This window comes from Drosophila mojavensis, unplaced genomic scaffold (assembly GCF_018153725.1).
Source record: "Drosophila mojavensis isolate 15081-1352.22 unplaced genomic scaffold, ASM1815372v1 contig_49, whole genome shotgun sequence".
NCBI lineage: Eukaryota > Metazoa > Arthropoda > Insecta > Diptera > Drosophilidae > Drosophila > Drosophila mojavensis.
In genome coordinates, this window is record NW_025318872.1 from 1,306,288 (window position 1) to 1,321,764 (window position 15,477).

A 15,477-nucleotide genomic window follows, 5' to 3' on the forward strand; every position below is an offset into this window, starting at 1 on the left:
AGTCACTCCCAATGCAATAATAACACGTAAATCGTTTACACTTTGCAATTTTGAATTCGTTTTTTATTAATTACGATTTGTTTTTTAGACATTAGCTGATATCTTAAGCATATCTAGATACATAGTATTCTAATTTAAGGTTACCTTTTGCAGAAGTGCTCAATTAATTCATTTCATGCAATATGCTGGCTACCACAACGCAAAAAAAATATATTTATTATTAATTGGTTTTTCTGTTTTCTTGGGACTTTTTGCTTACGGACTATGAGCCATTAGCTCTGATGTTAACTGGATGCATGTGCTTACGAGATGCTGCCTGATATTTGATATTTGTCTCTTGCTTTACTTTGATACTATGTGTAGGGTTGGGTATATAGCTGCGTGATGTCGGGTTCGTGGGGTTGCAAGGCTAGAACGAAACTCAAGTTCTATTTACATCCTAGTAAACCTAACCGGTATTTGTAAACAATTTAGTATATACCCATATTCAGATTTATATATAATGTGTATGTGTATGTGTGTGTATGTACATATGTTTTATATGTGTTGTACATTAGCTTTCGATTTTCGATTATAAAAATATGCGTTTATGATAAAAATGAATTTCCCCAATTCACTTTGCTATAGAAACTCTGACTGATAATAACATGAGCGTACATTAGAGACAACTACGGGGATGCGTATGTCTTTATATTTATACATATGTGTATGTATGTTTATATCTATATCTAGAGTAGATATAAAATAACGCGCTCTGAGACTTGAGTTAGTTGTATAAACTGTATGTGGATATATAAATCCGTTATAGGCAACGTATGTGTTCGATTTCTAACAAAATACTTCAATTATATATATATATATATATATATATATATATATATATATATATATATATATATATATGTATATATAGGATATACAATATAATATTATATATGTCTATATGTAATATACACGTGTAGATGCGTGCGTTTCATCGTTTCATAAAAATGAAATACAACTACGCTTGGCTTTGTTAAACACTGTTTGGGTTTCGTTTCCGGCATTGAGATAATGTCCTGGCTGATGCCGCACTATAAGAACTGTGACTTGTTCGTCTTGTGCGATCTGGACTTGCTGGGGTTGAGTTTGCACTTTAGTTGCGCAATGAGGTCAGAGATTTTGAGCGCAGGTCCCACTTTCATGCCCAGCAACGGCATTATGTCATCCTTAGTCAGCTGTAGCAATCGCTTGCCATCGATCTTGTTGCGGCTAAACGTGTCGCAGTGTGCGGTGCAGTCGTTCACACGTAGAAACTGTGACACATCATACACGTTCCAGGTGTCCGGCATCAGCTCCAGATGCGCCTCATTCGAATCGACATCGGCCAAACGAGGAATGTACTTGCTGTTCGTAACCGCAGAGTTCTGTTTGACGGCAAAGGATATCAAGAATATTAATTTCATATTGCTTAGAGGGAAGTTAGGTTGGAGGCGTGGCTGGGCTTCGAGCTGGGTGAATTGTTGATGAAGCTATGCAAGTACCAAAATAACAGTGCGTAACATAAGTTATATACAAATTGCATTCAAGTTTTGCTGGATTTTTGATGATTGTTAACATAAATATATATATATACAACTATATATATACATGTATACTTAGGTGAGCTAGCGGGCGGGCGGGCTTTGGTTGTTTAATTGGTTCTAAAAGCTATACGCACTATTATCCTACAGTACTCACCGCAATGTAACTAGTGGCTTTGCGACCCATAATTGGTGGCGCAGGAGATTTAGTAGTAGAAGATTTCTTTACCATTGTTTTGCTGGCATTGCCATTGCCGCCGCTGGCCGTCGGCGTTACCGTGCTGGCTGGAGCTCCGCCAAGTGAAGCAAACTGATCGGAGCTCGTTGTGGTAGACTGTTCAGACATGTGGCTGGTGCTGCAATCGCCATCGGCATCGTCCTCAGCCACCCCATCCTCATCCTCATCCTCCTCGACCTGATTATTCTCATAGAAGGCAGCATTGTGATGCTCCGGCTTCAGTTCCAGCTTAATGCTCAACTTCGGCAAGTGCGGCGTAGTCTTCAAGGCGATCGTGCGCGGCTTGACTGCTGCAAAGATTATATTGAGAGTTAATAGTAATAAGTAAGCTTACATGTGGCTTAAGCGTGAACCCACCTGTCTGCGTGTTATTGTCATGTTGCGCTTGTTTGTTGGAAGCAGCGCCAGTTGGGCCATTGGCTCCCTTTTTAGTCTTACGCTTTCTTTGCACTTTGGGTTTGGGGGCTGGCTTCGGCACTTGCTGGTGGGAGACTCGCGGCGGTCCCTCCAGTTTGTGGCCAACGAGCACACACCAGCCCACAGGATATATATCCGCCGACTCGCAGTCCAACCACTGATCATACTCGTCCGTCCAGCCATCAAAGTGAACCTTGAGGAGCCGACCCACAACACGCGCCACTGTGGCCACACACACCAGACGCGGATCCATCAGATCCGCACATTCCAGACTCATGCCCGCTTCAAAGCCATGATCGGGCACAATGCGATGGAACAGATGCTGGCCGGCCGCAACGGCGCCAGTGTCGCGCAGGTAACCCTCCCAGGTGAAGGTACGCGAATCGTAGCCATTCGGCGGCGTCACAGCTATGTTATTTGAGTCACAAAAGCCAGCCGGGAAAATGCAAGGCGACTTCTCATGGTAGCAAAACCTGCAAATGCACATAAAATGGTTTGTTTTATTTAACTCTGAGCTTCCACTCGAAAATTGGCTCACCAATCAGACCCTGAGGCGTCCGGTTGATATGAATCGATGCGTATCATCATATATCCGAATTTGAGTACAGCCATCACAGTGGCGGGACAAATCGATGATAGATTGAGCGGATCGACAGCCTCCAGCTTCATGCCTTCGATAAAGCCATTGGTTTTTCCATCCAGAAAGTATTCGTCAAATGTGAAATTCATTTTGAATAGCTCAATGGTTGCATCATCCTCGTGCACTTCAATCATGGCCTCACGACCCGCTGAAAAATCTCATATGTCAAGTATGATACCACATTGAACTGTTAATGTGTTTACCCAGCATGCGTTCCAAATAGTCCTGCGGCGCGGCCAAATTGTGGCCAACTGTTGTGGCCCAACCAACTGGATGGATAATGGGCGAATCTTCGTGGCACCAGAAGCCATCGTCCGAGTCGAAGTAGCGCAAGAACAGACGTTTTCCCACAATCTTGGTCACCGTGGCCAAGCGCACCTGTGATATGCGATCCTTGTCTACGCACTCCAGATTCAGGCCGAGTCGGAAACGCGACTGCAAACTGTCGTTGACCTTGTTATAGAAATTGGAGGGCAATGTGCGTGCGCCGGACAAACGCTCCACGAGAAAGTCCTTCCAATCCTTGTACTTGTGCTCGATGGTGCGTGGCGGTATTAAGGGCTTGCCACGCGTCGCACACCATCCCACCGAATGGACTTCGGCATTGCAGAGATTCACCCAAAAGTCGTGCGAGTTGACGTCGAAGCCCTCGTAACTCATTAACGCTTTGTAGCCTTTAATCTCCAGTATGGTGGCCACCCAAAACGAGGTGGGCGTCTGTCCCGGCTGAATGACCTCAATGTTATCGCAATCGGTATTCTCCACCTCCACCTTCATGCCCACGCCCAGATTATCCCACACCTCGTAGCCGGGCGCGTGTGGAAAGCAGGTAACGGGCGCCGCATAGAAGTTCGGTTTGCCCAGCCGCGGCAGCCAGTCGTACGAGTGCATCGGATCGTACATGCGCCGTCGTATGCTGATGATCTTCTCCATTTGTGGGCATGGCGCCGGAAGACGTTCGTACTTGGGTATTTGAGGAAGATCTTCCTGCGGAAAGGCATCTCGAAACAGACGCAGTGCTTTGGGCGTTGGCGCAGCATTCACAAAAGAATTGCTGGCGGCGGCGTTCAGCTCGCTGCCGCTGGCTTCGGCCGGCGGCGCAGCAGCATCGCCAACGGCAGCTCCATTCAGTGCTGCAATTGTCTCCTCCGTGGCCATTTGCACATTATTGGCAGCTGCATCCCCGCCCAGCGACATGGGCTCCCCGAATCCGTTCAGCTGCGTTATCTTCGACTGATCCGTGATACGAAAACGATAGTTGGCATTTTTGATATGTGCCGCTTGCAGCGTTAGCTCAATGTCCGACTGCTGCTGCTGCTGTTGCTGATGATGTTGATCCTGCGCATCCGACGGCGATGCTAGATTTGTTTCCGCTGAGCCCGTTGACTCAGGCATCTCCAGTGCAGCAGCTGGCGAGCTGCTGGCATCCATCTTGCTATTGAGCACCAGCGAATAGAGCTCTCCGCGAGCACAGGCCATGCTGCAGAAACGTCGCGACTTTGTGTAGAACGTGTGCTTCACACCAATGGCACCGCAACGTTCACAGACAGCTGCGAAGCAGAGCATTATCATTGGATAGGATTAATTACAGAGTCGATAAAGTTTCGCAAATAGCTAACTAATTAAAGCAATGCTGATCTTAATTGCACTGAATTAGTTACAGGTCTAATGAAGCTTTTCAATAACATTTCAATAATTATATCTATGCTGCATTACAATTACTATAATTGAAACATTTCTAGCTTAAGAACCTAAGGACCTAAGTAGCTTTGTGCATTAGACAAATGCATAATGAAGCTCCGAGATACTAGATGGATATTGTCCTAGCGAATGCTTATAATACCTAGTTCAGGGTGAGTTCATAGGTGAGTTAGAAATTCATAACTATATGCCTAAGCTAATGTAAATATACAATTGAACCCATGTGAGGGGTATATATGACATAATTGCTGAAACTTGGCTGGGACCCATTATTTTGTTCCAGAAATTCTTGTGTTTCAACTAATTTTATTATATATAATACATAAAATAATACATAATACATAAAATAAAATTCTGTGAGCTGGATGAAATTTATTAATAAAAAAAAAATAAATAAGTAAACATTCGTAAATAAAAACCTAAATCATATATAAAATCTAATTAAAAGAAAAAATCATATAAAATGATGGTAAGTGAAAACATACCCATGCCGTCTTTCTGTATCGGTATGACCGAGGGATCAATATTGCCCTTGTAGGCAATCGGTGTCTTGAGCACGAGTCCAGGCCGGTTCACTGGCTCAATTTTGCGCGTCTTGCGCTGGGCACGCATCGAGGAGCTGGACCCAGAGCCAGACCCACTATTGCCAGCCTTACTGCTGCCGGACGCAATGCCATACGGACGCATTGCTTTTGCCGTGGGTGTGCTTGTTGCCTCCTCACCGGCAACTAGGATGTTGGCAAAGCCATTGCCACTGCCGGATGCTGCTGGCATGCCGGCAAGGGATGTGCCGGCTTGATTTATCATCGCATGCGTGGTACCCAGCAGCTTGTGATGCAGCAGGCCATCGGCTAGCGGCACAAGCATATCATGATTCGGCATGCTGGTCATGCACGACGATGATGACTGTGAGATATCCTTATCCGACGAGGTCATAAAATCGGTGCCATCATACGAATTATTATCCTCGTTCATCATTACAAAATCATCAATGTTTATGATCTCCTGCTTGGGCTCTAGATCGGACATCCCGCCACTGGCAGCGCCATCATCATATCCATCCTCCAATTGGCCATAGACCTGCTGGTCATCATCAACGGCCGCCGAGCTGACGCCCATCAGTGCCACACCGGCATTGTTGCCATCATCGCCATCCATGACTTCGGCATAGTTTTGAAAGACAGTCGCTGCGGCGGATTGCTGCAGCAACTGTTGCTGCAGTCCACCCATATGCGCAAAGCCGTACAGATTATTTGTATTTGTGGCAATTAGCGTTCCTGGCTGTACGCCCAGTGCGGCAGCGGCTGCTGCTGCCTGTCCCGTAAAATCCCCCCCAACAATACTCATCATTGGACTCATATCCTTTTTGTGGTATGGGTGAAGAGTTGGAGGTGTTTATCATGTTGTTGTTGTTGTTTGTGTTTGGGTTTGTGTTGATTTGGTTTTATTTTTTATAGGCAGTTGCATACAGTTGACAGTTGAATGGATACGGATACGGATACAACGTAACCAATACATAAATCATAGAAAAGAAAGTAGAAGGAAATAAGTAAACGAATTCCAATTTTTAACTAAAGCATAAACATATGATATTGCATATAAATATATGATGGGTGTTTCTGTGATACCTGACTTAGGCTAAATCTCATGCCTTTCCACCTGTTGAAGTCTTTAATTTCAAAAAGAATTTCAATATTCAACCTAACGAGCTAGGAAAACGTATGTATGTGCTAGGATTTAAGCTGATCAAAGCTTAATATTTCCGGAAAATTGATATAAACCTAAGCTTGAAATTACAAATTCACATAGTCGGATACAATTAATTAGGGATTACCTATCGATAATATTATGGCTTCAAGATTTTGATTACACAGCATTAAAAAGCAATAAATATGTTGATAGATCGTAAGTCTAAATATTTTATTTTTATTCAGTTAAAATATTTTCGAAACTAAGGGAACATTGGTCCCATTAGGACTTACCAAAGTGGGCTGATGTGTCATATCCTCCATAACGGATAGACCAACAGTTGAGTGACCCAGCAGAGTTGCAGCATCCTCCAATGTAATGCGCTCCGAGTTGTATTGGCTGCTCATCCACATCATCCGCAGCTCAGCCGGATTCATTGTTTATATTTTTGGTTACTGATAGTTGTTGATTTTGTTGTTGTGACTTTAGTATATTAGTTGTTTATTATTCAGACAAACTGTAGCGTCTTTTGTTGTGGCATTTGTGAAGCGGCAATTTCGGCTGCAATGGGAAATACACACTGATCACAATACACACACATACACTTTTAACAGACTCCTGCACTTGCTGACCATATGGACCGTCATCGGCGCCTGTTTTTTCGTTTTCTTCTGTTTCTATTTCTTTTTTTTTTTTTTTTTTTTAGTTCCGTTTCTGTTTGTTTCCCCTCGTTACGCTTTCTACGAAAACGAAATGCAGCTGCAAGCAAAATGCTCTAACGAATACAAATTGCAATAAAATCATCAAATAAATCACTTGTGGACAATTGCAAATGAGTTCGGTTTGCAAAAACCGAATTATTTTAGGCAGCTTTGGTCATTTTTATGCTTTACACTCGCTCGAAAAGTCAATGAAGCGCACCGTGCGACCAGACGACGAACGAACGAACACAAAAGAAAACTAACAAATCGTCCTCACGTATCAAAAAACTAACATTTTTAACATACCCAATATGCAGTTTATTTATGTGAATTCGTATGATCACATTTGTTGCTGTTTACTTAAACGCGTATATTAACTTTGTTGCAATAAACCAATTTTTGGCATTCTTTTACGCGCAAATTTAATGCTAGTTTTGCGATGATTGGTGATGCGCAAACGCAACTTAGCCGATAGTTAGTGGTGTGCTGTTAATTTGTGAATCGCGTGGATCAAGCAGTGCTCTAAAACTGGTACATTTTGTTAATAACTGAAGGCGTCGATAAATGAAATGAATGAATAAGGAAAATATGAAAATTATGTTGTTGGTGTAAACTACTAAATAATTAACTGCACTAACCAGGCAGCTGTAATATTTAAAGAATAAGTGTGGATACCCACACATCGTAAGTGCTTATAAACATAAATCTATCGATATACTAGTATAATTCGAAATTATCAAACACTACTTATAGAGAAAACAATGAAATCGCAAATAAATAAATAGCCAAACAATAACAAACATATATATAACATCTATGTAAACATAAGAAAATGCCCGAAAATGCATTGCCAGAAACGATTCGTGCCACTTTGGGTGGGTGCACTTTTGGTCAACGCAGAGAGGATATTTTTCGACGATTACAACAAACTGCGCAACAAACAAGTGATACTTACAGTGGAAAACGCGAGCTAGCTACGGAAAAGGATGATGTTGTGCTGGAATTGTGTGAGGCATTGGAGGAAACACTTTCGTATGGCCTACGACAAACCTTAAATGTTACACTGACGGCCGCGAGCATCTTTCAAAATATGCATGAGATCGTAACAGGTGGCAGTGGCAGCAGTACCACTAACAACAATGAAACGACGTTCTGGGACTTCTGTGAAACGCAGCTTACGCCACACGAAAAGCAACGTTACGAGGGACTCAAGCAGATCTGGACGAAACATGGACGTGGCCGCGCTTTCATACGCGCTACACTCAATGAAAAGCGTCTGATGAGTCATGTTCTTACTTGGCTCAATGACGAGGCGCAACTGCAGCGTTTCTATACCCCCTGGTCGTTGTTACTTAATGAGGAGGCGGCCAAAAAATTGCCCGAGATTCTAGACAGTCTCAAAGATGTGCTCTTTGCTCTGAACGTTGAAAATCCCGAACTTAATGCACCAAAACGTTTTTCCGTGCAAGCGGTTGGCATCGTCAAGGAGGAGCCAATCATCTATGCACCACAACCCGTGCCTGTGGCGGCACGCAGGAAGGGACGTTCAGCAAATGCTGTAAAGCGGCCAATTGTGTGCGCCAGCTCAACAGAGGACCTACTGGGGACACTTACTCCTCGAGAAATGCTTGAAGTTCAGCAAATAACGTCGAGAGATGCAGTTGAGCAGGAATTGAAGCAGGCAATGGCAATAGAACCCATTTGTACTACGCCCTGTGATCCAATAGAACCAGAATTGGAATTTCTGAAAACTCCTCTGCCCGATGTGCAGCCGATTGGCCAAGATGAGGAGCTTGTACAAGAATCTCAGGAGCTGTTTGAGGACCACAGTGATACTTCCTCGCAGTGGAGCAAATCCTCGTCTTCGGGCAATGGGGCTAACAGTCAGCAGACTATGCAACTGGCGGAGCAGGTAACCCAACTAACCGAACGCTGTGCACTGCTGGAAACACGTGTGGCTGAGCTGAAGTTACAAAATCGGCAACTGGTACGTCGTCTCACCAAACAGTTCAACGAAACGGGCATCGATCCCTCATCGTCGTTCTGCTCCAACTTTCTGATTACCATTCCACATGTGAAACTTGTTAAGACCCCACGCTCGGGGTCGCATTACGTTTACGAGATGCACATTACTATGCGCCAGCGGCTGGAGCACTGGACACTGTTTCGTCGTTATAGTGAATTCAACAAGCTACACAAATCGTTGCTACGCACGCATCCCAACATAATTAGCTCCATCGAGTTTCCGCCCAAAAAACATTTTGGCAACATGAATCTTGTCTTTGTTGAGGAGCGTCGACAACAGTTACAAATCTACATGTTGAATGTTATTGAGGCACTACCACAGGTGGAGGCGTGCAAGTCGAAGGCGGAATTACAAAAAGTGTTCCCATTCTTTCGCGAGCGATAGCATCAGTATCACGGCAACAGACCCGAAAACAACTTTGGACCAACAACAACTTAAAAATATATTAAAGTATTTTCTCTCGTTAAGTTAATTCTGTTATATTTATTGCAATGTTTATTTACATGTATAAAATTGGAGATGAGTTTCTGAACGATTACAAAATGATATTAAATAAAATTTTAAAAGTATATAAAAAAAAAAAAAAAAAACAGTAAATTGTTAATCCTTAAGTTTTTTAAATTAAAGATTTATCAACAAACTGTGGATACCAGTAAATTACTCGTGTATCCGATGACTTATCGATATATGTTTAAGTATTTAGAATTTCAATCGATAGAGTTTAACTAGGGCGATTACCATTTGCAGGCCCGCTTGGCACCAATAGGAACAGCTGTATTTGTTATTATCTGTTGTCATAATATTGCGTGTACATTTGTGCCCACTGTTTGCATCACTTTAGGAGAAAATGATTTTCTGACTGATGATCTTTCGCCTTTCGTGCGTTCAAACTCATACTTTAAGTCTGTGCAATCAATCCTATACATTAAGCTGGTGCCATACAAGTCTGTGCAGTTGATTTGCCTGCAATTCTAATCTAATTAGTGCAAGTGCAGCATTCAACATGTCCACGACCGCAATAGCGATCATCGGCTCAATATCTGTGGGTGCGTACCTCATGACGGTACGCATGATACCCCGTCTCCGTGAAATGTTCATCAAGGCGAATTTGTGCGGCCGAGATCTGTGCAAAAAGGACAAGCCACAGGTGTAAGTAATGCTATTACATCTGTTCATATACTCTTAATAGTACTATTTGATATTTTTCAGTCCAGAGTCCTATGGCGTAATTATTGGCTGCGTTTTCTTGATCTCAATGTTTCTTTTTATACCCATACCATTTGCATTTGACAAAGATGCCGCCACGGATGCAGTTACTGGCGGTAAGCCGGTCACGTTTCCCCACGATAAGGTGATTTGCGATGAGTCAATTCAACGAAGTAAAACAAATTACTTTATTGTTATCTTTCGGAACAGTTTGTGGAATTAATTGCCGCTTTGTTATCAATATGCTGTATGATATTTCTTGGCTTTGCCGACGATGTGCTCGACCTACGTTGGCGGCACAAGCTTCTGCTGCCTACCATAGCGACATTGCCTTTGTTGATGGTCTACTATGTCAACTATAATTCTACGACGGTCATGATGCCCAACTTTGCACGTGGACTCTTTGGTACATCAGTTAATATTGGTAAGCATTTGGTTACCCATATATGTATCTATGCGTGATTTAATAACATTTTCTTTTTATATTACAGGCATTTTTTATTACATATTCATGGGCAGTCTGGCTGTATTCTGTACGAATGCCATTAATATACTTGCTGGCATCAATGGCCTGGAGGTGGGTCAATCCATTATCATTGCCGGTTCAGTATTGGTATTCAATCTAATGGAACTTAGCCTGGGCCATCAGGTGGAATCACATCAATTTTCTCTCTACTTTATGATACCTTTTTTTGCTACATCTTTGGCTTTATGGAAATTCAATAGGTAAGCGGAAAATTGAATGGAAAAGATTATTTTAACCAATTTAAGTATACATTAGAAAATATTTTAAATATTTATTCAATCAAATTTGATTTATTTCATAAATTAGCTGAAATTAAATTTGCTTATAACATTTATCCATATATATATATATATATATATATTTATAAACAAACGAAATTTTCCATATTATGAATCCGCATACTTAAATTACATATTTTTAACTTAATTCACAACAGCAAATTCCATGAAATTTGAGAATCGTTTTTAAATTCTTTTCTAGTTTAGTTTCTTATCACAGATCTGTCTGTCTGTCGGCGCTGTCTGCCTGCTGAGATACTAAATTTTGAATCATTTTTATGAAAAATCAGACGATGTAAATATTGTATATATTTATATAATGATGGCGATATGTTTGATATGAAGAAACAAAATCATATATGTTCGGTTGATGATTGGGAAAGCAGGCACATATATATATATAGCCTATATATATATAGCCGAATAGGATAATGGATGTTTCTTAGTCTTAGTCTTCATCCTCCTGCACATCGTCCAGTGCATTCGTATCATACAAATTGACCAGCAATTGTCCAAATTGACTGCTATAAAGCAGCGCCGTCGGTGGCGCATAATATTTCTCACTCTGTTGCCGCAAACGCAGCAACATGGTGTGGCCATCCAGCAGGATGCCAGTTCCAATCAGCTTCTGTATATAGTCGGCATCGATGCGTGAACTTCTCGTTTCGTTGGGCATTCGTATATTTGGGCTATTCCCAGTTTCTTTGGCTGTCAGCATCTGAACAATCTGTTCAGGCGGCATGCATAGCTCACAGCTCCAGCCGCCAAAATGATTGAGGTCGCCCAGCGTATAGGTCGCCTGTCGCTCCAGCCTTTGCGGATCCATTTGGGCGTTGTGCAGATGCACAAGGGAACTAATAACACCATCTAAGCGTGCCAGCTGCGGATGCTGCCAGTAGAACCCGTAGACGTTGTGCTTCAGCCTAAAACGCAACGGCAGCACATCAGTTGCAAAGTATTTGAGATATTTCACGGCCGCCGGCGCATAAACAGTTTCCCCATTGCCATACAACAGCAAATCCGTGGGCTGCATTTGCAACCCGCAACGCGCCCATAGCTGGTGACGAAAGTAGCTGTAGGCCGCTGCACCGCTGCAGTTTCCAGGGTTCTGTCCCTCTTCACACTGATAAACCAGGTAACTGGGAATGGGTATCGCGTCCAATTGGCGCTCGAGCGTGCGCCGTTTCAGTCTATCCTTGCTGTCCCTGACATAATAATAGATGAGAAATGTATCCACAACCTTGATAAGTGTGCGCAGCTGCAGTTCCAGCAGTTCCATATTTATATGCTCCCAGGCACCTATGTTAAGTATATAGTAAAGGCGTTTCAATGACGTACTGCTCGCCTCATGCAGCTTCAATGGCGCCTCGTTGCCGCCTCGCCTGCTGGCCCGACTGTGCGTCATCAGTGCTCGCCATATAATCTCCGGCTGTCCGCAGTCCCGTCCATGCCAGCCGCTGGCACACAGGCACTGTGGCTGTGCCAGCAAATAATCTACGCTGTTGCGTCCCTGACGGGTTTCGTTTAGCGTGCCCTCACTGTAGCACCATAGAGTTGCAGCTAAGTCCATGTCCATGTCCATGTAAGCCGGCATAGCATAATCTGCAGAGCGGTTCATTCGATCGATTTTCATTTGAAAAAAATCCTGTTGATATCGATTAATGTTCTCGCTCCGCTGACAATGGGATGAGGCTAAAGACTTCTTTGCATGTCTGGCCTGGTGCACGAAATGCACACGCCCCATCTCTAGCTCCAATCTGTTGTTGTTACTAGTGGATTGCAGTTGGAGCTGATTGTGATTGCTCTGCAGCAGCCAAATGCAGGCAATGAAACACACCTGCACCAGCACCACAGACCATAGGACAAGCCTTTTGCTATTCGCCAGACGGCCGCCGGCTGTTAGATTTTGAGCCGCGCTCCTGGTCATTGTGTTTGATTGATACTACACACTGTACATGCTTATTCGATTTGTATTTCTGCTTGCGATTTTTGCGTTTTTGATGAATTTTTTCTTGCTTTTTTCTCGGCTAACACACCCACTTTTCACACATTGCTGCCCACCCGCACAGCTGTCGCTGGCCTTGTTCTTTTTTATTTTTTTTCAGCAATGTCTGTGTCTCTCAGCTGTTCAATATTGAGCACGAATAGAATGGAAATTTATTTCGGATTTTCTTTGTAAGCAACAATCAACAACATTTAATCATACTTTAATTTTAAACACTAGTTAGTTTTGGTATTTAAGTTCATGAGCAATTGGTATTATCTCACAATTATAATTTGTAACATTGTGACGTCACTCTATTACTCGTTATATACATGCTCGCCTTAACGATACATATAACCTTCGTTTACATATGCACTCTTGCTCATAAATAATTGTACCTAAAAGTGGATTGTTTTAGTAAAATTGTACTTTTTCATAATGGTACCAATTTTTTGTACAAAAAGGAACAAATCGAATTAAGATCTGTTTTGTTATTTGTTTAACATTTCAGTGGTTTATATTATTATTATTGCTCTTATATATTCTAGGTGGCCAGTGTGACCTTATGTTATAACTGATCGTTATATTTGAAATGTTTTCCTTTTATTTACTTGCAGATATCCATCACAGGTTTTTGTGGGCGATACTTATTGTTACTTTGCCGGCATGTCCTTCGCTGTGGTTGGCATTTTGGGTCATTTTAGCAAAACGCTCTTGCTCTTTTTTCTGCCTCAGATACTAAATTTCCTGTACTCAACCCCGCAGTTGTTTCACTTTGTACCCTGCCCGCGGCATCGACTGCCCAAATATGATGCCAAAACGGATTTGTTGCACATCAGCACAACGGAATTTCGATTGAACGAATTGGGTAGCCTGGGTCGATTGATGGTTAAAGTTCTGCACACCTTCCGTCTGATCAGCTGGCAGGAGCAGCCGGATGGACGTGTCGTCACCAACAATTTCACGCTCATCAACTTTGTGCTGTTCATCTTTGGACCGGTGCATGAACGGATTGCCACTCAAATGTTGATGTCCTTCCAGTTGTTGTGCACCTTGTTGGCCCTCTTCATACGCTATCCACTGGCCAACTATTTCTACACGCTGGAAACATAGCAAGCGTTCGCCTAGCATACATATGTATGTCGAGATATATATATTTAACTAGTTTATGTAAATATAGAACACAGTTCCCAAAACTAATTTAAGTACGATATATTTATCACATACAAAGCGAAGGAATAAATAAAATAAAATTATATTATGAGCGTTTCAGAGGGGTCTGACGAAACCGAAGTTTCCTTTCCCGATGAAGAAGATGAGGGACCAAATATCGGAGTAGGTCAATTGGGTTCCTTCGGCTCTCCGGCTCTTTTCTATCCCCATTCGTTTTCAGAAATACATAGGCGGACGCAATGCAGCTGGACAGCGTCATGGACGTGGCTGGGCTATTCTACCCAATGGCGATCAATACGATGGCAATTATCGCAAGGGTCGACGTCATGGCATTGGTCTATATGTCTTTAAGAATGGCGCGCGCTACTATGGCCAGTATCGCTGTGGCGTTCGCTGCGGCCGCGGCATATTTATTTATCCAGATGGCTCCGTCTACGAGGGCAACTGGCGCAGGAACCTGAAGCACGGCAAGGGTCGCTATAATTATGCCATTGGGGACACTTACTCGGGCGATTGGTATAAGGGCTATCGCCATGGTGTTGGCATCTACAGCTTTAAGACCGAGAAGGACAACTGCTGCATGACGGTACGCCTTAAGTCCACTTGGAACAGCAATGTCCGCATGGGACCCTTTGAGCTGTATATTGGCAACGATGATAAGTGCACCATTCTACACGGTCTCTGGGACAATCTCTATCCCAATGGACCGGCTGTGTTCAGCTTTGATAATCGTTACATGCTGCTTGGCTATTTCTTGCCGGGCGATTATAAATTCAAAGTTATTCGCTCATCCGGGGATGTAGAGGAGGACGAATACAACCAGGAGGATGAAATTGCAAATGAAGAGGACCAGCCCGAGGAAATAAAGCCTACATTGTGGTTCGCCCAGGAGATCGCTGTCTATGACTATTCTCTACTGCCGCAAGAGCCGGTGCCATTGCCTATCTCAGACTCTGAGCTGTCGGTATGCTCGATCACCTCAGAGGTGAGCACACTCAGCCAGGAGAAGTTCAGCTTTTATGGCGAGGGCGAAGAAGCCGAAGACGAAGGCGAGGAATTCGAAATGGAGTGCTTCCCATGTGAGTGTGACTATGATCTCAGTGAAGTGGAAACTGAGTCCGAACCATGCAAGATCGACGCCAATCCCTGTGCCATCGAAGTGCTCAAACAGCCCGAATGTCCCGAACCCTAGATTGAAACTCTTCCCATATTCTTGTTTGTTGAGCTTTCAAATATACTGAGTATCCGTGTAAACTATTTGAATGGATATAAATTCCATCATCAAATATATACGATCGTTTGGCATTATGCATCCCATAGAAATAGAAGTATGTGT

The 15,477-nt window shown here is 43.0% G+C and overlaps 5 protein-coding genes across 10 annotated transcripts; 3 read left to right on the forward strand and 2 right to left on the reverse strand.

Annotated features, from left to right (window-relative positions):
* Positions 1 to 34: 34 nt before the first annotated feature.
* LOC6577854 (polycomb protein Sfmbt) lies at positions 35 to 7,414 on the reverse strand. 6 transcript variants are annotated; one of them, XM_015165850.3, is made up of 8 exons: positions 7,255 to 7,414; positions 6,541 to 6,808; positions 5,044 to 5,920; positions 3,061 to 4,407; positions 2,756 to 3,005; positions 2,158 to 2,690; positions 1,720 to 2,090; positions 35 to 1,406 (listed from the first exon to the last, which is right to left on the reverse strand). In XM_015165850.3, exons 2-8 carry the CDS (start codon positions 6,682 to 6,684, stop codon positions 1,074 to 1,076), a joined length of 3,855 nt encoding a protein of 1,284 aa, XP_015021336.1. In that variant the 5' UTR covers positions 6,685 to 6,808; positions 7,255 to 7,414; the 3' UTR covers positions 35 to 1,073. The 6 variants fall into 6 exon arrangements, with proteins under 6 accessions (XP_015021336.1, XP_032585023.1, XP_015021338.1 ...); XM_032729132.2 differs by having other exon boundaries at positions 7,242 to 7,414; XM_015165852.3 differs by lacking the exon at positions 7,255 to 7,414 and having other exon boundaries at positions 1,720 to 2,087; positions 6,541 to 6,922.
* A 96-nt stretch (positions 7,415 to 7,510) lies between these two features.
* On the forward strand, positions 7,511 to 9,441 carry LOC6577855 (sorting nexin-29). Its single transcript, XM_002003751.4, has one exon. It carries the CDS (start codon positions 7,781 to 7,783, stop codon positions 9,356 to 9,358), a length of 1,578 nt encoding a protein of 525 aa, XP_002003787.1. The 5' UTR covers positions 7,511 to 7,780; the 3' UTR covers positions 9,359 to 9,441.
* Positions 9,442 to 9,704: 263 nt separating this feature from the next.
* On the forward strand, positions 9,705 to 14,224 carry LOC6577856 (UDP-N-acetylglucosamine--dolichyl-phosphate N-acetylglucosaminephosphotransferase). The gene is made up of 5 exons (XM_002003752.4): positions 9,705 to 10,123; positions 10,184 to 10,325; positions 10,391 to 10,604; positions 10,672 to 10,906; positions 13,586 to 14,224. The coding sequence occupies exons 1-5, from the start codon at positions 9,978 to 9,980 to the stop codon at positions 14,079 to 14,081; spliced, it is 1,233 nt and encodes a 410-aa protein (XP_002003788.1). The 5' UTR covers positions 9,705 to 9,977; the 3' UTR covers positions 14,082 to 14,224.
* Positions 11,066 to 13,289, reverse strand: LOC6577857. The gene has a single exon (XM_002003753.4). The coding sequence runs from the start codon at positions 12,909 to 12,911 to the stop codon at positions 11,433 to 11,435; it is 1,479 nt and encodes a 492-aa protein (XP_002003789.1). The 5' UTR covers positions 12,912 to 13,289; the 3' UTR covers positions 11,066 to 11,432.
* Positions 14,211 to 15,469, forward strand: LOC6577858 (radial spoke head 1 homolog). Its single transcript, XM_002003754.4, has 2 exons — positions 14,211 to 14,303; positions 14,362 to 15,469. Exons 1-2 carry the CDS (start codon positions 14,229 to 14,231, stop codon positions 15,331 to 15,333), a joined length of 1,047 nt encoding a protein of 348 aa, XP_002003790.1. The 5' UTR covers positions 14,211 to 14,228; the 3' UTR covers positions 15,334 to 15,469.
* Positions 15,470 to 15,477: the final 8 nt, after the last annotated feature.